Source organism: Chiloscyllium punctatum, chromosome 3 (assembly GCF_047496795.1).
Source record: "Chiloscyllium punctatum isolate Juve2018m chromosome 3, sChiPun1.3, whole genome shotgun sequence".
Lineage (NCBI taxonomy): Eukaryota > Metazoa > Chordata > Chondrichthyes > Orectolobiformes > Hemiscylliidae > Chiloscyllium > Chiloscyllium punctatum.
Window position 1 is genome coordinate 84,169,744 of NC_092741.1, and position 23,581 is coordinate 84,193,324.

At 36.8% G+C, this 23,581-nt stretch overlaps 1 protein-coding gene across 4 annotated transcripts in view; it reads right to left on the reverse strand.

The window, feature by feature from the left end:
• The window catches only part of tbc1d32 (TBC1 domain family, member 32), a 247,339-nt gene that overhangs the window by 73,180 nt on the left and 150,578 nt on the right, over nucleotides 1-23,581 (reverse strand). For all 4 annotated transcript variants that reach the window (XR_011954513.1, XM_072555916.1, XM_072555917.1 and 1 more), the window contains 3 exons: nucleotides 12,593-12,686; nucleotides 8,964-9,080; nucleotides 5,290-5,367 (listed from right to left, as the gene is read on the reverse strand). Coding sequence is in view for 3 of the 4 variants with exons in the window: in XM_072555916.1 (XP_072412017.1) it covers nucleotides 5,290-5,367; nucleotides 8,964-9,080; nucleotides 12,593-12,686 (289 nt within the window). In the remaining variant the exon portion in view is untranslated. The remainder of the gene's footprint in view (nucleotides 1-5,289; nucleotides 5,368-8,963; nucleotides 9,081-12,592; nucleotides 12,687-23,581) is intronic.

The window sequence follows — 23,581 nt, forward strand, 5'->3', positions numbered from 1 at the left end:
TGGCAAAAATAATGGAGAAAACCAGCAATTGTAGATACCACAAAGTTAAGGATATTGAGGAAAACCTGAAGCTATTTTTTGAAGCCTCAGCAAGATGCCAGGAACAATGTGGGAGCAGCGATGGCAAGTTAGAGAAGAATCACAAAGACCAGATTGCAATGAGCAAAGATCCACAGCTCCCAGCAGTGTGACATATTCAGGTGAACACAGAAATAGTTCTAGGGCTCAGAAGCAGCATGGAATCAGATCAACCACTCCTAGAAACAACCAAGGGACACCAGGCCAAAAAAACTGGAAGAAAAGGTTCACCAGGTAATAATGTTTTTATAAGAAAAGCCAATGTAATACAGATACATTACTTTATGCTGTGGAAAACCTTGGCAAAGATGCATTAGCAAAATACAGCACTAATGGAACTACAATTTCACAAGAAGAGGTATCACAGTTGTTTTAATGCATATTTTAGCATTTGTTGGAAATGAATAAGCAAAGCTTAACCAACAAAAGCAAAGGCCAGGTGAAAGCATGAATCTATTTATTAATTATGTCTATTGGCTGGCAGAGAACTTTATTAATGAAGGGTTGAAGTGGATTACAATCCAGCTACGGATGAGATTTTATTAGACCTTTTGCAGACAAGGAATGATTCAACTCTGGAGATAATGATAAGGCTAATAAAACTTAGGAAGTAAAATCAGATCCTTGTTCAAAGGAAAAACAATGCTCCATCGAAAATTCAGTTTGTAAGTCACGAAAGGAGAAGTTCAAAAGCCTAAAGCGTGAAAAACAGAGCAAAAAAAAAACATGATGACCACCATTTTTAAATGTCTCTTCTGTGGCAGGAACAAGCCACATGAATGTGAGGAATGTCCAGGAGGAGGCATACAGTGCCTTAACTGGATCACTTTAATACAGATTTTCATATTATAATACAGACAAGCAGCAACTGGGGGAGGAATTCTTAAACCAATTCCACATTTTAGAGTTTTAAAAAATGCAAAAATAGATAAAATCCTATAAGAGAAATAAATGATACTGAAAACAAGCATTAAACTAGAAAAGAGAGCACACCCCACAGTCACCTTAATTTCCTTTTAAAACAAGTATATTCTTCTCTCAGCAACAGTACAAAATTGTACACATTAGAATAAATGAGGTTTAAATAAGGCAATATAATTGTAAAACACAGAAATATAGAAAATAGGAGTAAGCCATGAACACGGTCTGCCATTCATTATGATCATGACTAATCCATACATTGCTGGGATGCGAAGTTGAACTGGGCCCAAAAAACAGTTTTTGAAATTATAATTGGAAAACAACACATGATCATTGCTTTTGATCCAGGTAGCACATAATCTTAAGACTGACTCCACTGACCACAACAATAACGACTTCGAAAACAGCAAGTGCAGAATCTCTGAGCAGGTGCTGCTAAATCATGCAAAATGAAAATGAGTAGCAAGAGCCAAAACTATGAAAGATCTAGCTCCATCTCTTAAATAAGAGGTACATTAACACTGTAGCAGAATTTAAAGGACATTCAAAAAGTGATTTTGATTTATGGAATACTCAATAGCTGCAAAACAAAGTAGAGAGCTTCAGTCATTATGTCAAGGGCTAATCTGAGAGAAGCAGAGATGCCATCCACCCAAGATTGGGCAAACATCCTCTAGATTTTTACAACATCGGGGGTGGGACAGATAACAGTGGAAGACAATGCTGGGGATCGAAGATCCAAAGTCCTGTATGCACTAAAACAGAAAGTTCAATTATCTTACTTGAGTTGCCAATACCATTTTCTAGCAGTCCAACTAATAGTCTCTTATAATGCTCACTGCTCCTCACAGCAATTACTCAGTGACCAAAAATCTATCAGTCACAATCATACCTAAACATTCAGAACGCTTCAACTCATCCTTACATATTAGTTGTACTAGCTCAAGGAGATAGAGGCAGCAATTCAATCATGATAGCTTTGTCATGTAAACACATTGTATAACACCTTGTGCTTTACAGGTATCCAAGAACTACCACGGACCAAGCAATGAGGAAGAGCAGCTGGAACTAGGAAAAGACAGTGATGACAAAATGCCATTATTTCTTTTACAGCCACAGTCATTAGCTCAGGCAATTGGACTGTGTGTCCTTTAAAAGATCACAGAAGTGAGATCTACACGTGGGGAGAAGCCAGGTATAAGATGGAAAATAAATGCTGGCCTAGTCAACGGCACCCACAGCCGGAGTGAAAAAAGTAGCAACTAGGGCAGGGACAAGGGGAGCAGAGGCACCAGCTTCTCACAGTCTGAAATCACACACCGATTCTGCTGCAGAATATTCAAATTAGCACTTCAACACCATAGCCTACAGAGAAAAGTTAATGGGTATGCAAAAATACCTCAGACTGTCAGACTTGCCAGAAAGCCTGCAATCAAGAAGTGGAGATGACTCCAATACTAACGCCAACTTACGCAGTACTTTGCAGAGTGAAGCCTATCACTTCCACTGTGACTGTGATGATGGTGAATGTTATTAATGTATAACATAGAGCCTGATAATTCAGCTTTCACTGCAAAAGCCACCCAAATTCTGTATTGCAGCGGAGATTCAGGTTTCACATGCACAAGCTCAAGTTGTTGCCATTCAAACACAGACGGCTGCCACGTTTATGTTCACAAATACCAGTTGTCAAAGGAGTGTGCAATGTATCCCAGCACTCCACGGATATTTCTCCAGATTACTAGGATTACTGAAGAATAATCCTGGATGAGTGGCAGTGGCAGCTGTAATTATCTCTCAATGACAGCAATCATACATCCACCCAAAACTGAGACAAGCCTTCGTTATAAACAATCAGCCAACACAACCTGCACAGCAATTGCCCAAGGCACAATCCAAGGCAGAGCATCGTAGGGCCAAAACTTCTATGGGTCATTCTGCAAGACCATGTACAGTTTTGTCCATGCTGAAAATGTTAATTTATTTTCAGTATTTTTCTCTCTCTCCTTTTCATAATGGCACTGAATCCTTCTGGCATCATATTTTTTGCAAATCACCAGTTGCCTCTGAATTCTTGTGTAAGTGATCACTTGTTCATCTGAGAGTTTTTACAACAAACATCAGAAAGCTGCCAGCAGAAGGCAAAGAAGCTATTGCCTGCAGCGGTTGAGGAAAAGCACTCAGTGGTTCCCCCCCCAACTTGCTGCCAACACAAGATTAACTCAACAGAATCCTGACCGTCGATCTGCATGGTTTAGCTTTTCAGAGATGCTGAAATGCATCTTGAAAATAAATCCTTTGCGGGTTGAAGGGAGTTTATACATACTATTACAAAATTGAGGGTAGAAGCTATAAAATTGGAGGCGATGGAGGGAATAGTGTCTCCATTTTGAAAGAATAGTCTTTATTTTGAAAAATACAAGAGCTCTTCACATCTCTAATCAATGATGGAGATTAAAATGATTATCGTTTTCCTAATTGACACAATGTTCATGGAAGGTTTTGGTTGAAAGAAGAGACCATCGATATTCTTTGAAGCGATTAAGGCAGATCTGGCAATCAACCATTTTTGCTGAACATTGTAGCTCCTAGATTTGAGTTGTGATGATAGCTGCAGGGAGATTAATTGAGAAATGATTGGGATGAGTCCATCAATAGTGAAGGTAGGGAGTTGAGATGACAAGACTGACAGATTTACTTGCAGTTATAAAGTATCCTTCACAATCACCAGTTAACCCAAATGCTTCATAGCTACAAAAATACTATTGAGGTGCAGTCATTGTTACAATGCACATAGCAAAACAGAGGAAAGGAAGCTGGGAACCTGGTAAGGATTTTAGTAGTTTTAGTCCAAGGTCAGAGACTGAACACACAGGAGCTAGAGAAAAGCCAAGGGAGGTAAATTCTCACAAAAGAGAATAAGACACTTGGGCTAGAGAAAAATCAAAGATGTAGATGCCAATGGAGAAGCTAAATTTGTGGGTGTTGGTGTTTGTGACTGATTTTTCTCCTCCACTCAACTGAAATGTTGTTAGCGTAAATTCCTGCTTGCTTAATGTTCATCTGGAGACGTAACCTAGAACTATTAGGTTGTGACTGGAGTGGCATCATCAGTACCAATGTTACATGTATAAGAGAAGTCAATTACTTTCAAGGGTACTTTCAAGGGAAGACAAGCTCAGATGATTAACTATGCCTCAGATTTGCAGGCACAGCACAAGAACTGCATAGGTTAAGCTGGCAATGTTCATATGGAATCATATATCATCTCAGCTTTTTCCTTTATTCATTGAGGAAATGAAGGGCTTATGCCCGAAACGCGATTCTCCTGCTCCTCGAATGGTGCCTGACCTGCTGTGCTTTTCAGTTCCACGTTCTTGACTCTGATCTCCAGCACCCGCAGTCCTTACTTTCTATTACAGGGTTTGACAATTGGTCTGAACTGAGTACCTCACAATTTTGGTTAAGTATTTCCTGAACAATGAGCATAATAACTTTGTATTGTTTTTCTGGAAACAATACTAATAATATTTGGCCACTCACTCAATAAAATGAATGCATCTTGCAAACATGGAGGAAATTTTGAGTAATCTCTCACTAGTCTATTCAGTTGCTTCAGCAAGTCTCAACAACTGCATAGGTAAAAACAAACATGTACCAAAATTTTGATTAGATCAATCATTTCAAAATTCAAACCATTTAATACCATTCTATATTCTGACCAACCAAGAGTACAAGCACCACGTTCACAAACTCTCACTGAAACATGACCCTATTTTGCTGTAACAACCTCCTTTGCAGAAAAATACTCTGAACATTCGAAAAGAATGCTTCCTCAGCAAATACTCCACAGGGACACTCCGGATGCTCCATTTTCCAGAAGTGTAACTACTTCAAAATTAATCCAATTATTTATAAGAAGACTGCTTAGGATGAAAAAGATTGATTTTAGAAAGCCTTCTGAACAATCAGATTCTTCTCAGAGTGAAGCATATTTTAATTATCTGTTGAACAATTACTTAAACCATCAACTTATGAACTGTGATTTCAATTACATTATGAATAACACTTTTGAGATCTGTAGTTTAAAAATTTCCGCATTGAAATGAGTGCCTTATTACTACTCGAACAGAATTCTGTGAAAATATTTTGCAACAAGTTGTGTTAGAGGAAAAAAATCCATATGAGCACAATTAGCATTTCAATTTTTAGGTATTCTTTTAAAGCAAGTGCATCAATTTTGGGTAATGCTATATTTAATCTCTTAGCTGTCAAATGAAAACAACTCACCTTCATATGGTCTGAAGAAACAATCTGATGGATTATCAGCGAAATGACCCACAAACTTTTCCAGTAATTCTGCAAGTACTAAAAATTTGAGGAAATAAATAAAATACTCCTGGACAACAAAACAATGTTTGCTATTCATAAAAAAAATTCTGGCTCACATACCAGAGTTTCTTTTTGCATGAAATTTAAAAATCTTTGTACAGTGAGATTTAATTAATTTAGTATATTGAAAAAGAAAAAGGATGAATAACGTCTTTTGGTATTCAATTGGTTAGAGTAGTGCCAGAAAATTACTCAATAGAACCAGAACAAATTAAAGTGTATAAAACAATTAAAACAGTGAGGAAAGAAAATGAATTAAAAAGTAAGCGGAACAAATTAAACGTAAAGAATTATTTTAAGAGTTTCATTTTGCTATTTGAAGGAATTGTACTTTAACCAAAAAACTCTGTAGAATCAGTTATTCATTAATAATACTAAAGATTTAAGGTTAATGTTTTTTCTTGTTCACAGTGACCATGGGAGGGAATGATATTGTGGAGCGGCATTCAGGAGCTACCTTTAGACATACTGGAGCTTCGATGAATTGGTATCAAAATGGTTTGGACTTTGTCAGAGTCTTATTTTCTTTTCATCTTATCCTTTCTTTATTCAGAAGTTAGGATTCACATGTTAATGCCAAAATCAAGGCCCCCCCAAAAAAATCTTTTATGTACTGATTTTCACAGTCTCAGAATATCCTAAGCACTTCACAGTCAATTAAGTACTTTAGAGTGTAGTCACCAACGTGGCAGGGGAAACTTGTCAATTTCCTTACAGCACGATTGCAAAAATTTAATTCTTAACAAGTACTCTATTTCTATAATATTGATTGAGGGACAAATATTGGCTAAAACACTGAGAATAACTATTCTTCTAGGTATTGTGACATGTAATCTGTTACATCCACCCTAAGGAGGCAAACATGACCTTGGATTAATGTCACATTCCAAAAATGACACCTCTCATGGGTGCAGTATTTCCTCACTAATCTCACAACCATTAGGCATCTCAAAACACAAAACTGCTACAAAGTAATGGCCAGATAATCTGGTTTTAGTGATGTTCAGTGAAGGACAAACATTGATCAGGTCATTGGGAGTAACTACTCTTCTGTTCTACAAAATAGCACCTCAGGATCTTGTATATGCACCTGTAGAGACAGGTTGGGCCTCTGTTTGATGTCTTATTTGAAAAACAGCACCTTAGATAGTGCAATACTTCCTTTGTACTGCATTGGAGTTTCCGCCAGACAATAATGTTCAAGTTTCTAGAGTGAGACTTGAACTTTCAATCTTTTAATGGTTTACCTCATCAGAACACTTGGCTTATTTTGCAAAATAAAAAGCCTGTCAGTAGTCAACAGGTTACTTTTTTTAAAAAGTAGATCCATTCTAGTCACATTGACAGAAAACATATTTGCATTCCAGTTTTTCCTTTAAAATGCTGCAGGTGTTTGGTAAAGATAATTCACATTTGTTAAGACTTTAGGAAAATATTGTACTCAGTTCCCAATCTAAACTAATAGATCAAAGTTCTTAAATTATTTTTCTTAATTCTTACATTAATTCCAATTCATTGTATTTTCCAAACTCAAATTGAAATCATTGTCTTATGCAAATTGATTTTTATTCTTAATTCAAGTAGAGGTTGCAAATTGTTTTATAAGTCACTGTCAGTTCTAATTGAAATTCTCATCCTTCTTCTTAATTAAGTTCTTCGAAATTGAATATCCTTTTCTATGCCTTATCCACTCACAACTGAGCACTCCCAAGTTACATGCAGCATGAGCCTGATAATGCTTCAATATGTTTTGGCTCAAACCTCAGAAAAACATCTCATTGTCCCAGTACCAATTTTTCCAACAGCCAGTCTTATAAATGGAGTAGGATTGGAAGAAAGTGAGGACTGCAGATGCTGGAGAGTGGTGCTGGAAAAGCACAGGAGGTCAGGCAGCATCCAAACAGCAGGAGAATCAGCATTTTGGATATAAGCCCTTCATCAGGAATAAGCCTCATGCTCCTTGGATGCTGCTTGACCTGCACGTTTGAGTAGGATTGCCAATTTTGAACCAATTGTGCAAGTGCTCATAAATTAACACACATCATACAACCTATTCGACTTATTAGTTAGGTGTACTTAGCTTGCCCAAGTATCATACTTTTGCACAAGTCTCTCATGCACTGAATATGTAACTTTCAAGTAGTTAGGAGGAAGACTATACAATTAATTTTTCAATATACTGAAAAGCTGTAAAGAGGACTAAAAGCACAATTAGAAAATCTAGATTCATAACTTTCAGAAGAAATCTTCTTTGTGCTGTGGGAGTTGGAGATGGGGGAATCTAGGATGGGATAGTAATTGCAGGGTCCCTCAGAGTATGTCTCTCACTTCCGTAAATCTCTGGGTTATATGTTTTTGACAGACATCCATACCGCACCACTAATGGGAAATCCTTGTCAGATAGTTTTATGAGGATGATGGACAGAAATATTTAGCTGTTATGCTTGACCATAATGTGAATAAGATCTTGTTATCAGTCCAAAGGGATGGTCCTACTTTTCTTTTGACAAGGTTACTAAAAAGTCATAATTCAGCACTGACTCCTGAAATGACAGATTGTTTTATACTGGGCAGCAAGAAAGATAGCAAAGCATTGGGAATCAGTTTACATTTGGCACGATTTCAAGTTGAAGACTTCAGCTAGAGATGTTTATGGGGAAGCACGATAGCTGGAGATTTACTAAGTTGTTGAATTGTACAGATAGATTAAAGAAACAGAATTTTGGAGAAATTCAGCAGGCCAGGCAGCATCCGTGGAAAGAGAAACAGACTTAAATGAGTATAGGTTCTAATGAAGAGTCATATTAGGCTTAAAACATTAAATATGTTTCTCTTTCCACAGATGCTGCCAGGTCTGTTTCTTCAGTATTTTGTACTTGTTTCAGATTTTCAGCATCCTCAGTATTTTGCTTTTATTTTGCACTCCCAGCTTTATTCAATCAGAAAATTTACAATTTATTGCTGAGTCCTGGTAGGACTCCATGGTCTTCTCGAAAGCAACTGAAATGGTCACAAAGATCTTTCTGCTGTAATAATAGTTTTTCATTGTAGTTTTCTAAAAAAAAAGGATGCATTCTAAACCAGTGGAATCTCTCAATATTCATGAACTACATGATGGCTGTCAGTGCTGCAAAAATTTAATACGAGAGTTTTAAAAATGTGATAACATTATTTATTCTTGTGGATTTGTTACTTTAGGATTTTTAGTCTTGCCAAAGTCTTGAATTCAGTTTAGTTTATCTTTGAATGTGGAATGCAGGAAGCTACTGGTATAATTTAAACCAAATGGTTTGAATGTGATTAAAACAAAACTGATCAATCTGAGCACAGTTTTAATTTAAAAGGGAAAACACTGCCATACCATTAAATTTATAAACCAAAGTGACTACTTTTTAAACACAAAGAAATTGACTAAAGGATTGTTGTAAAAAATAAAACTTAAACCTGAAGATGATATTGCAAAGTTCCCTTTGAAATTATTGATGATTGACATATATTTTGTGTTTAAGTAATAAGGCTAGTCACTACATAAAATTACAAATGTTTGTAGTTTTACAGAAATGTTTACTTACTGCTTCCCTTGAGAATGTCAGGTTTGGATTTCATGATTCTACAGAACTGCTTTTTACAGCTTTCTAGCCAGTCTGTTTGCATCTCCAAATTTTTCAACAACTTGCTAAGTTCATTATCTAAATAAGAATATCAGTTATTATTAACATCACACAACGTTTTAATACACAAAGAGAAATACTTGTACTTACACAGTACTTTTCACACTCATGAATTCACAACATGTATTACAATCAAATACATTTGAAGTATAGTTTCTAATTTATGCACAACAGGATCTCACAAGTAGTGATGAGAAAATGATGATGCCTTTTCTTGGTGACATTAGTTCAGCAACCAATATTGACCAGGATACCTAGAAGAACTCCTCTGCCCTTGTGTAAATTCACCTATGGGATCTATTAGGTGTACATGAAGGGAAAAATAGTGTCTTCACTTAACGTTTCATCTCTGACAGCATAGCATGGCCTCCATACAGTAAAGTCTTGAATTCATGCTCAAATCTATGTAGTTGAACTTGAATCCACAACCAGAGATAAGAATACTATCACAGTGTGAAAAGTAGATATCTAACTTTGGCACAAATATGATTAGTTTAAAAGGCTAGCCAAGTAAAATAAAATAACTTGGTAGGTTAACATAATTGAATTTTGGATGATAATAGTGATTTGAGCCATTTAAAACAGAGCAGTTCACAGGGGAATTTTGAACAGAATGATCTTTATGCCTCTTCATTCTTTCCAAATCATTTACGAAGATACTTTCAATGTGAAATATTAGCTGTTAATGATGGTAATACAATTTCTTACGTTAAATTTAGGAGCAATGACTTCTTAATCATGATTAATCTGGTTTGGGGCTCAGCACTTAAAAGGTTTCCAGATTAAAAGTTATATAAAAATACAAGGAAAAATGACCCATCAATAAATTTAAAAAAAAAAGGCATGTTGTATGATTTTACATTTGGTCTAAACAATTTTTCTCAAACTAATTTAAATGCAACATGCACACTGGACTTACTGCTGTGCAGAAGAGGAGAACATGATTAAGTACAGCAATTATCAATATGGATGTTTTCAAGTTCCTATTTCTGATACAAATTTGATTTACTGGAAGGTATGTCCTCTATTATCTTGCTATAAAAAAACTATTAAAATACACTCTCAGCTTTGTAATTTGACATTGCAAATATGTTTCCATTTTGGATTTAGCTTATGCTGGGAAAATGAGATGTTTCCTAAAAGAGGCAGGGTGAAATAAGAAAAAGAACTTTTGAGTTTCTGCCAGTGCTTCATTTGTCAAATGCCTAAAATCTGACCCCTCCCATATATCGGAACAGTACTGTCCACCTACTCCACCTAGACTTCTTATTATTCTGAATATCTCAATCAAATCTTCTCATAATCATCTTTTCTCAAGTTGGAACAGTCCCAGCTTCACAAATCTATGTAACTGAAATTGCTCATCCCCAGCATTCTCACGATACTTTTCTATACCCTGTCTAATGCTTTCGTATCCTTTCTGAAGACTAGTGCACAGAAAACATAAACTGTCATGTGGATTTAAAATTGTAATGCAATAGTCATTAGAAACACTTATGGGACCTTTGAATTGAGCATAGAAGCAAGAAAGTTCTGGTAAATCTTTAAACAGCTGTGTTAAGTCACAACTAGAGTACTTCATCCAAATATGATCATCAATTTTATGTAGGAAATGAGACAAGATGTAGAGGTGATTTAATGGAATGGCTCTAAGATAAGGGATTTAAGCTATAACGGTTAAGCTGGAGAAAGCGGGGTTAATTTTCTTGGAATGAATGTGATTAAGAGGAGATGTGATGGGTGTACAAGATTATGACAGGTTTAGATTGGATAAACTGCTCTCATATCAGCTGTTGGAACAAGGATTACATCTGTGGTGAGAAGGCTGTCCCATGTTCGTTAGTTAAAAATGGTTTAAACAAGTAATTAACACAATGATGATTGCCAGCTGCCAAAATAAGGTATAACAAGTGCTCAGAGTTAGAGGGCAGTCCTTGTTTGGTAGTCGTACTCAAGAGGCAGTCGCTTTCTTCAGATGGAGATGGACCAGAAGAGGAGGAAGACCCAGGGAAGGAATTCACTAGCACTTCATCTAGACAGCAGGATGCTGTCTTTACAACTTTGAGATCAACACACTGCCAATCTCCTGCCTCTCCACTCATGTACCATTCTCAATTGTAACAGGTCTTTTCTTTTTATCTAATTAACTGAATCATATCTACACTGCGGCTAAATAAATTTAACCAACTATCTGAAAATTCCTTACAAATGATTGACTGTATATATTAGGAAAGTATGATCACAAAATCAAAATGCAATTACTCACGTAATCTATTTGGTCCATTGTTATATTGTGGTTCAATCCAGATATTTTGCCAAGTATGGTCCCAAAACTCTAAAACTGACCGAGACTGAACCAAATGGCTTACAAGCTTGGCATTATACTTGTTCTTGAGATCAGCATGTAACTAAAGATCTTAAATTCCATTTATTTCTAACTCCATAACATTGCCTGATATTGCCATTGTCTCAGCTTATCTGCTACTGAAACCCTCATCCTAATTTTTAAATTCTGAATGGTACAATACAAACTTGTGTTACAGTTCTTTTGAAATTTGACATAGTTCTGATAAACTTTCCTGCTAAACAGCAGTGAAAAAGTTCAGACAAATGCAGCTAATATTTTTATATATGATCCCACTCTATAATGACAGGATACTTGAATAAAGCCAAATGTGTAGAGGTAAAAATAAACAAAGGTGTTAAGTCTACTTTATTCCAACAGAGTTTCTGCTCATTTGAAAAGCACCAACAAGGTTGTTTGAATTAGCAAGATGCATTGGTATAAAAGCATATTAATCCTTCCCTCATGCTCAATACCTAACATCAACACTTATCTGCTTTAGGATTAGTCCAATAGTATGATCAGTTCAGGCTTCCACACTCAGTTAACCATGTTAAGAATTGTATGTTTTACATCCCAAAGTAGTGAAAGGACAATTGAGACACAGACCAATGAATATTTGCAATTCAAATATAGAACAAATGAGAAATATAAAGGTAATAAAGACATAAATAATGGCTATCAAAAGACTGACTAATAAAAACAAAAGGAAATGGGAATGACTAATTTAAGACATAATTTTGCTGTAAGCATATTGTTTTATTACAATAAATATTACAATAAGCTATTCTTAACATCCTACCAACACTATTATTTTCGTACTAGATAAGACTTTCAGTATCAATGCATGTGAGCTGAAGACTTGTTTGGAAACAAATCCAGTTCTACCATTCGGAATATTTTTTTACTGTTGCACTGTTGTAGACCATTATATAACCAAAAGTATGCTGGAACAATGAAGTCCCAAGGTTGGCAGGTCTAGCCGAAGATGTTTATTCCATTGACACCAATCTATACAACTTAATTCTACTCTTCAATAATACAGGAAAACTATATTGCTGAGCAAAAGTATGAAAGAGTGTCTTGTGCAATCCTTAGCTGAACAGCTAAACTTGTTGCCATCACATTAAAAATTACAAAGCATAAATGGCATTAGCAACTAATGAATTAGTTTGTGGAATCTGACCTTGTTTGACAGAAGGTTTTTTCAATGGTTCTCGGAGGTAACACTTTGGTAAAGGGTAAGAGGAAAACAGTGGCCAACGAAATGGGTCATTCCCCTGCAAAAAGAGATTAATATATAATTGTAAAACAGTTGTAAATGAATTTTTCAACATATTATAAAGTCCAACTTATACATTTATTGATTTTTTTGCAGCATGTTCAGCTTTTGATTTTTTTTTCAGGGTGCACTGCAATTTCAGTGGATAGTATTGCAACACCACCAAATTGAAAAAAGACAGGATGATACATACAATTTTCCATCTCTGTGAATGAAAAATGCTAACATAATTATCCATGCAGGCACCATTCTTAGATCGTACTGATGTCTATGCATAAGATGTTGAAGCCCCAAGGGAAAATAACTACTGTAATTTCAGCAGAATTACTAATATTTCTCTATGACAGTAATTTCCTCATCCTTTGTATAACGTTGACAGCTAATAGAAGCATGTAGCATACAAAGGAAACACTGCAGCAAATCCTACACCGTGAGCATACTGATGAGCGCTATCACAAAATGGAACTCAGTTTGTCTGATTTTTTAAAAAAAGACTACTGCAGAAAGATTATAGATCTCATCCATTATAAATTTCACATTGCTCAAATTGCTTAATATTTTATAACGCAGTCTCTGTAGTGATGATGTAATTTTAAGGATAGTGAATTCAAATAATTAAATTGTCATTATTGATCATTAATTCTTTGAAGATCGCAGTTGTATTTCTGAAACAAATCAAAACTCTACACTCATATGGATCTTCAAACAATACTAATATAATTTCATTTCCTACTAATTCTCAAGCTGAAAATTCACCACAATGATTGCATAAAGAAAGCTAAAAAGGTGCCTTATTAGGAAAAAGACTTCATTAGTGACTGTGACATTATGTCAGTAGACTTTCTACAACACTGGGTTTTAGGGAACATTAAATCTTCAAAAATCATTGAATTGTTTATTTAACCATGTGGAAATTAAACAATGCTTATAATAAATAAAATCCTAAATAGTAACAATTAAGGAAACATAAAATCAAAGTACTTTAGACAATTTATTAATAAGGCTTGGAGAAAGGGCACTTCAGTGGCATGATCTGTTTGAACACTGTCCTTCTCAGTTTAAACAAATTCTGTAACATCTCTCTCCAACACTGCTACAAATTCTAAGTCAAATGAGTGTGGACAGTTTTAATCAAATTCCCAGTGAATGGGAATTCGTAACTCAATCTCCCCAATGTGGCACTTACTGGTATTAATTCGACAATACTGCTTGATAAGGCAGGAAGTTAATACATTCATCACCTATCTGTGTAATCCATGATTAATGAAGTTGTGCGTAGGCCGTGTCAGTCTGCTCGTGAGATGAATACTTTTGTATTCAAAAGCTCTCCAATGGCTATTCTACTTTTAATAAAATAACAACAACTTATTTTAAAACCATTTCCTGGGATGTGACAACAATAACAAAAACTTACTGCCTAAGCTTAAGGCTGTATATATTCAGGAGCTGTTCTAAAGGTAAGATTATAGTGCAAGTTATGTAGTAAACACAGTGTCATTTGTAAAAGTTAAATCTGACATTGAGATCGGAGATGCAGGAGAATGGGTAGTATCTGTTTGTTTAACATATTCCAGCTTTGTGAATATGCAACGACGTAGTATTAAACTTTGATCTCACTAGTCTGCAGAAGGTGTATTCAAGGTGATGGCTTTTTGTGTGCTGAATTTCTGCCAGTTATTTTGAAAACATTTAGAATAGAAACATTTATTACAGGTGTAGGGATTGGCCATTCAGCCCTGCCAACCTGTTCCACCATCCAACTCAGTTCCTTGTTCTTGCTTTCTCCTCATACCCTTTGACTGCTTTAGACCTAAGAACTACATCTAACTCCTTCTTGAAAACATTTAATGTTCTGGCCTCCACTGCTTTCTATAGCAAAGAATTCCACAGGTTCAACACTCTCTGGGTAACAAATGACACAACCCACATAATTAAATGTTGATCCCTGATTATGGACTTCCCAATCATTGGGAATATCCTTACTGTGTTTTATCTATCTAATCCTTTTTAAGAGTTTTATAGTTTTCAATGAGATCCTCCCTCATTCTTCTAAACACGAGTGAACATACTGCTAAAAAATCCAGTCTCTCTTCATTTGCCATCCCAGGACTCAGTCTGGTTAAAAAAAAAAGAGACTACAGATGCTGAAAATCTAAAACGAAATCAGAAAATGCTGGAGGAACACAGCAGGTCTGGCAGCATCTGTGGAGAGAAAACAAAGTTAACATTTTGGGTCCAGTGAGCCTTCGTCAAAACTTTAGTCTGGTAAACATTTGTTGCACTCTCTCCAAAGCCAGAACAATCTGCTTCAGATAAAGAGACCAAAACTGCTTCAATAACCCAGATGTGGTCTCAACAAGGCCATGTACAACTGCAACAAGATATCTCTACTACTGTACTCAAACCCTGTCATTATGAAGGATAACATATTGTTTACCTTCTTCACCTGTAATGTTTATTGTCAATGAATGGTGTAGGTCTCATTGCACCTTCTCTCACCTAATCTCTTACCATTCAAGTAATAATCTGATTTCCTGTTTTGCTACCAAAGCAGATTACCTCACATTTAAACATATCATACTTTATCTGACATGCACTTGCCCACTCACTCAACTTGTCCAATCATACTGAAGCATCTCTGCATCTTCTTCACAATCCTACCTAGCTGTGGTGTTAACTAATATCTATGTCTTCTGCCAATTTAAATAATGTAGTATCTGGAAATTAGTGCTTTAAATTTTGTCTTGTGGCTTTATGTTTAATGGCATTGATAATTCTTGACAACACTGTGTTCTTCTAATCCTGCTTCCAAATATCTTATATATCAACTTAAATACAGAAGGTAATGTTATTACACAATTGTATCAGCTAATGGAGGAGATACTGAAAATAAAGAAGTATCCTACGAAAATAAAAATGTAGCCCTTAATGGGAACCCTCCAATAACAGGAGATGGCGATGTTGAATTTTGGGATTCTTGACTGTAAAGTATGACTTTACACTTGTAAAGTGAGAACAATTATGTCAGGCTGTTGTTCAACTTGTCTGAAGGAGGACTTTTGCAGGTTCAATGGGGCTGTGTTTGCTGTTGCTATTTCCCATGCCAAAGTTGAAGTCTGGTGTTCTACTGGATTTCATTTCTTGCTTTTGACTTTGTAACAGTTTTGATATTACTGATTGTTTGTTAGATCATTTAGAAGGCAACTAAGAGTCAACTACATGGCTGTGAATTTGAAGTCATATGTACAGGTCACCCTGTTATAATGCACCTTTCGTTAATGCAAATTCGCTATAACGAGATTGCTAAATTAGCGACAGTTTCTGAAGTGCAAACTTTTAAAACGTGTTGTCTATAACACTTGCGAACACTTTAAGCGCTGTTTCTAAAGTGTAATTTTTTATAACACGGGATTGCACAAGAACACCACCATTACGTTATAGAAGAACTACCTGTAGACAAGTCAGATTTCCTTCCCTAAAGGATAATAATGAATCTTTTGGGCTTTCTGACATCTGACTATGGGTATGGAGCAACATTAGATTGGCTTTTAATTTCAAATTTTACTGAATTCAAGTTTCATCATGATGGAATTGGGACATTAGCCCAGTGACAATACTGCTGTGCTACATCCTTCACACTGTTAGCTTAGAAAGAGCTATTCATGAATACATTCCGCCGATTTTTCAGCAACAAACCCCAACAAGCAGACAAAGCACATTCAGAAACCCTAGCCACTCTCCCCTACATCAAAAACATCTCGGAAATGACTGCCAGACTACTCAGACCCCTTGGCATCCTGGTAGTCCATAAACCCACCAACACACTAAAACAGCAGCTAACTTAAAAGACCCTGTACAGACAACAATCAAAACTAATGTCATTTACAAAATACCGTGCAAGAACTGTAATAAACACTAGATTGGACAAACAGGCAGAAAACTAGCCACAAAAAGACATGACCCTTGCTCACTATTATCCACATAAAGTTGAGAAAGGACACTACTTCGACTGGGACCAACATATCCATCCTAGGACAAGCCAAACGGAGACATGCACGAGCATTCCTAGAAGCATGGCATTCCAACTGGAAATCTATCAACAAACACATGGACTTGGACCCGATTTACCATGCCCTGAGAAAAAGACCAGGAAATGACATCACCAACCCAAGGAAACCTGAACACAAATAGAAAGCGTACCATGCTTCATCCGGAGGCTCACTGATAATGTTACACAGTATGGTTATGAGATGTCTGAAAAAACCTTCCAGCTCAGTGAGCCAACCTACATCTAGAGCCTCAACCTCAACTACAAATCTTCTCAAAACTCACTAAGATGTATTATATATCCCTGGGGCAGGTTGGACTTGAATTTGGGCCTTCTATTCCAGCAGTTGCTTTTAAAGAAACAACACCCAAGGCTAAAAAAGAATTCACAACTGACCTGCCACAATCAAACCTGCAGCACTACAAACCCAACACGTACATCACTGTGCCACCACCTGCCATGGTCAATGATTCAATCCACTGGAGATGTACAAATACGTATAATCCAGAGCTCCATTGTATGGTGTAATGTGCTTCTTATGGTTATCATTAGGCTAGTTTTGAATTACAGATTTTTAAAAAATGAAATTTGAATTCAATATCTGCCATAGCCATACTCAACCTATGTCATCAGGACTTTAGCCTGGGCTCTAGATTACTAGTCCAGTGATTTCAACATTATGCCAACATCTCACTCTTCTAAAGGGAAATGGGGGAGTAAGTTTTAAACACAAAGCAGTATTGTTATTAGCGCATTTTCATTGCAGACATTTTTAATCAACCTGTTCAGACATATTACGACACACCTCTGGAACAGGTGGGACTTGAACCTAGGTCTCTTGGTTCAGAAATAGGGATAACATTCATTCAGAGATACCTTGTCGATATTCTACCATCACTGGGTCAAAATCCTGGAACTTACTTCATCTGCAAAGCTATTTCAATATTGCTGTTGGAGTTCAGCAGTTTAAGGAATCAATTCACCACATCCTTCTCAAGGTCAATGAGGAATGAGTAACAAATGAAGGCCTTCCCATCACTTGTTTTATTCTTTCATGTGGTGCAAGTGACAGAAGTTTTTAGAACTGAGATGCACAAATTGATGTTAAGTAGAGATAGCAAGGAATATAGATCAAAAGGTGGATGAATGGACATGATCAGTCATCATCTGATAAAATGACAAAGAGTTGAGGGATTGAATAGTATATTCCAGATGCAATAGCTAAATGATGTGATCAGCAATATTATAATGTATGGAGTAGCACCCATTCTGTATTGTGGGAAGGGGGTGATTGGACAGCTCATAAATTTTAAAACTTTGAGTAATGGGAGTAATTTCCTTCACAATCCTTAACAACACACATGATGTTAGATATCTGGAAAATTCAAGTAAAAAGCTGCAACCTAAATGTCAACAATTTTGTAACTATCTCAATTCAATCCTGTATCTTACAGTACTACTGTGGATTTGTGGCAACATGTACAGCCTTGCCTAACCAACAGCAAAAGCTCCACAACCAAGAAATCAGGTCAAATATCAGAACAGTGATTAAAACCAAACACTACATTGGACAAATAGGCAGAAAACTAGCCAACAGGATACATGAACACCAACCAGCCACAAAAAGACATGATCCTTTCTCACTAGTATCCTCACATACGGATGAGGAAGGACACCATCCATCCTAGGACAAGCCAAACAAAGATATGCACGAGAATTCCGAGAAGCATGGCATCCCAACCGAAACTCTATCAACAAACACATTGAGTTAAACCCCATCTACCACCCCCTGAGAAAAGGAACAGGAAGTGACTTCACCACAGGAAATGACATCACCAACCCAATGAAACCCAAACATATGAATAGAAAGCAGGAATTTTCAGCATTGCTTTGCATAACGTCCACTGAAGAGGTTACCTAGTAAGATAACAAAATGTCTGGAAATGAACCTTTCAGCTCAGCGAGCAACCCTACATCCATTAAAACCAAATATTTATATAGTGACACCACTCACCACTACATTGGGCAAAAATTAAAAGCAGGTGGTCTGGAATGGGAGCAGGCATTCAGTGTTAGAAGTCTTCACTCACACTAACCAAGTTGATTTCTTTCATTCTGATATCTTGGGAATTAACTATACTGCTTTTACAAACATGAAAGAAACACAATTTTCATTGTCCCCTAAATAGAAAAAAGTTATCAGTGAAATTGTCCACCATTGCTCTAGATGATGAAAGATAGCTATTGCTCGATAGCTCTTTGAAGGTTGACTATAAAGGATAATCAAGAATTAAAAAAAACTTTTTAGAAAACAAAAATGAAGGCTCTGGATTAGTATTCTAATGCTGCAACCATATCATTATCTGTATTTTGAATATCCCTAAAGTATCTACCTTCAGTCTTTTATCTAACAATCCATGATACATGGATTTTTAGTAAAGATGTTGTGCCTAATCCTGATTTTTATAACACTACTTTAAACATAGTTTCTCTGTTTTACTTATGCAAAGTTAAATTCTTGATCTTACCCAGACTATCTTCCTATTTAATATTTAATGTAGTCTCTCCACACCTATCCTATTTCTAAAATGTATTGACTGAGTTTCAGTATCATTGATGGAACATCAAAAGTGAAAAGGATTGGATAATGCATGTGGTAGATTATTTTTATGGACAAGGTGCCGTCTTAAGTAAAACCAGTGAGCTGATGGAGAAAAGGGTCAGGAAATAAACCATGAACTGATAGAAATGAGCACAGCTTACAGAGAACGTAAATGACTTCAATGTGTGACTAAAGTATTTGATTACTCAGATGAATCTTTAAACTTGTTAAGTTTAGGATGATAGGGACAGTTGGTGCATGATAACTGAAGGATTAAGCTGTATTTACAATCCTGTGAATTCATCGAATGAAAGCAAAATGTTAAATCAAGGAATTTCAGAACTTGAAGTACAAATCAATTGGATCCATTGTGCTAACCAGCTGAAAGGAATTTCAAAGCCAGTTCTGCATGTTTTCCAGAGTTGGTGAATTGTAGCTAATCAAAAGGCACGTATGAAGCTTTCAATGTACAACAGACATGAAGTAATCCAAAGCCAATGGAAGATCAGAGACTGACACCCTCAAACTGGCAGGAATATAGGGCAAGAAGGCGACTGTAGATGGGAACCTGAAGTAGAAACCCAAAAAAAAAGTGTGGAGAGGCATTGTACTTATGAAGCAATGATTTACCATCTAGGATATCCTACACACATTCTTAGTGGGTCTCTGGAAAGAGCTGGATTTGAAGTTCAAAATAATGGCTCTTTTCAGGGTGTTGGACGTTCAACAAGGTCCACAGATTGCAGCTGTTCCTGCTGTGTGGTGCCTCCCTTGACAGATGCAGTCTCCACTGCCACTGCTGCTCTGACAGGTAGTTTAGATAGTCCAGAACACTTTTGCAGAACGTAAGTGGCATTGACAAGGCCACATTTGTTGCCCACTACTAGATGATGGAAGATTCAGTATTACCGCTGCTCTTCTCTTTTTCTCATCAGGTTATCAGCCCTGTGTTCCTGCAGATTGTGTCAATGGGCCACACACTCTTCCCTTCCCCCCTTCCCCCTCCCCTCCGCTCCTCTCCCCCCCCCAGATCATTGTTATTGCATTTGCACTTTGGCCTTCTACAAAGCAGTCTACTGAAGCTTGCTGCTTCTCCTTTACACCCTACCTCCTTTATGTTCCCAATCTCTTTCTTTCACCTTGTCCTTTCTCCTCATTCCCTGTATTCTCCACCCCTTTTATTGTGTAGTTATTTTTTTTCCTCTCTAACCTAATTCTTCCTTTATGTCTATCAACACTCTGCTTCTTACTGCTCCCAAGCATGACTTGAACTGAGCAAAAAAAGGCTTGAGGGGCTAAGCGGCTTACTCATGTTCCTATACTTAATTGTCTGTATGCCATGTCACAGAGAGAGAAAGTGAGGACTGCAGATGTTGGACAGACAGACAGACAGAGTTGAAAAATGTGGCGCTGGCAAAACTTTCGGTCAGGCAGCATTCAAGGAGCAAGATAGTCAACATTTTGGGCATAAGCCTTCATGAAATGTCGACTTTCCTGCTCCTCAGATGCTGTCTGACGGGTGGCACGGTGGCACAGTGGTTAGCACTGCTGCCTCACAGTGCCAGAGACCCGGGTTCAAATCCTGCCTCGGGCAACTGTCTGTGTGGAGTTTGCACATTCTCCGTGTCTGCGTGGGTGTTTCCTCCCACAGTCTAAAGATGTGCTGGTTAGGTAAATTGGCCTTTCTAAATTGCCCATAGTGTTAGGTGAAGGGGTAAATGTAGGAGAATGGGTCTGGGTGGGTTGCCCTTCGGAGGGTCGGTGTGGACTTGTTGGGCCGAAGGTCCTGTTTCCACATTAAGTAATTTATTCTTGCTTTACTTTTCCAGTGCCACAATTTTCGACTCACGTCGCGGGAGACAAGTTAGAAGATGCCCTTATCAAATACATGGATCTCACACTCCATTGAATAAAACATTTATGCAGATTCACATGTCTCTTTCTATATCAACTTTGCCTTTATTCTATATTGTGTTCTATTATTCTTCTGTTTCATTCTCCATTCTTAAGTCTCATTGGTTAAGGAGACAGAGCAATGGTCCTGCCATTCACTAAGTTCTTAAATACCCTATAATCCTTGACATGCTAACAACTACAGAATGTCAAAGTCTAAAACGTTTCTGTTAAAAGCTTCAGATGAATAATTAACTTATGGAATAGATCACAAGATTCTGCCACTAATTAGATTCAATAAAATTCTTTCATTTTAGAATTGTTTTTAAACACATTCTCAAAAATGAAAACCCAAAATCTAAGCCTCAGTATAAACTCCATTTTCTTCAAATCAACAATCCTGAAAATTTCCTGCCTCTTATTTAAAATAGTTTCTTTTGTTACATTGTTTGCTTTCTTTTTCTTGTTGTTTTTGGTCACCATCTCCACCAAAACTTACCCCCATGTTTTTAACACCAGTGCTTTACTTTATTTCCCCAAAGTGCATCCATTTTGGGAAAATCCTCTTGGTTTTGCTGCAGTTGACCCTCAATGTTTACCCATTAAAAATACATGTTTTATCCGAGTTCATAATTAAGATTACTTTTCTGTCAAATCCCTGATTCTTTATCTTGTTTGCTAGTAACTCTATTCTATCTGCACACCCACCTAGCCTTCATTGCAAATCCTTATGTGATTAGATTAGGTTACCTACAGTGTGGAAACAGACCCTTCGACCCAACATGTCCACACCAACCTCCAAAGAACAGCCCACCCAGGCCCATTCCCCTACATCTAACCCTGACTAATGCTCCTAACACTATGGACAATTTAGCATGGCCAATTCACCTGACCTGCACATCTTTGTGACTGTGGGAGGAAACTGGAGCACCCGGTATTGCCTATTTTTAAAAATCCTCTTGCAATTTGTATTTTTCATTTTCCTTGACATCCTTTTTAAATGCAGGTATTGTGCTTTTCTTCCCCCAAGGTCAACATTGAATTATGTTTTAGTTCTTTTTTCCATTGTCTGTAGTCAGTACATAGCACTGGTATTTTGAAAAGGCCTTTGATAAGTTTACTATGTTTAAAATTAGTTTAATATGGACTCAGGTCTAAGATCAGAACATGGTGAGTAAGGAAACATTTTCCATCAGTATAATTCTGAGTCCCATTTCTGCATTAGTACATAATAGGATCATAACAGCAAACACACATAAAAGGCACCAAGTCACTTACAGATATAAGTGTGACATACCCATAAACAAAAACATCACACTGGGGCAAAAGAGGCTAGATACATTATCAGGACAATTTTTCTAAACTAAGACATACCAGATAGAATATTTTATGCTACTATAGTGACAGGAATAACAATTTATGGAATGAAACACTCAAGCATTAGATAGATATTGCAAAGTGTAGAATAAAAATGATGAGAATTTCTGCCATTAACTGTGCCATATTTAAGACGATAGGCACAGGTTTCAGAAAAAGCCAAAGAGTGAAATGATTAAATGGCACAAGTTAAGATTTAGAATTGGAGACACTGGCAGGAGAAGGATGTGGCAAGGTCATTTCACAACCATTTATATAGACATTGACCTGGTGTGTACAAATAATGTTGCTATGAGACATCATGTAAATAAGCAATATAATTGCCAAGGACAGAACCTTGGGGAATGTCAAACATGACTGTGAAAGTACAGAAATTGAAGCCAGTGCAGCAACTGCTGATTAGTTGAGGACTGGTTGGAATGAACTCAAGATAAAGCACTGCTGTAGAAATAGATAGCTATTGAAAAGACAGTGGAAGAGACTGAGCTTAATGAATGTATCGAAACTCAAGGAAGATGGTAACCACTGGTTGTAATCCAAGGATGTTTCTGATCAGTTTGACTGTTATTAGTACAACAGACAAATGGAACCCAAACAAAATGACAAAATAGTTTTGAACCTAAAGTGGTACAACAAGTAAGAGCTACACAACAGTGACATATTCAATGAAAGTGTAGGAGGGAGAATGAAAGGATGGAAGGCAACAGTAAGATTTTTTAAAGAAAATGGTGATTTAAGCAGTTTTGTGATAGTTGGAGTATGTCAGTTATCACTATTGTGAGGTTTAGAAGACGGTTACGTTCTGGGACTGTGTCTTTCTTTGGAGTAGAACGAAGGGAGAGTTGTGTGCTGTTCAGAAGTTTGTCTGGCAACAGAACTGGGTGGCATGACTGTTAAATAGGACAAGACAAGGCACAAGTATTATGAGTAGTAAAGGGAATTAAAAATCAAAGTAGCATCGAGGAGCACAGTT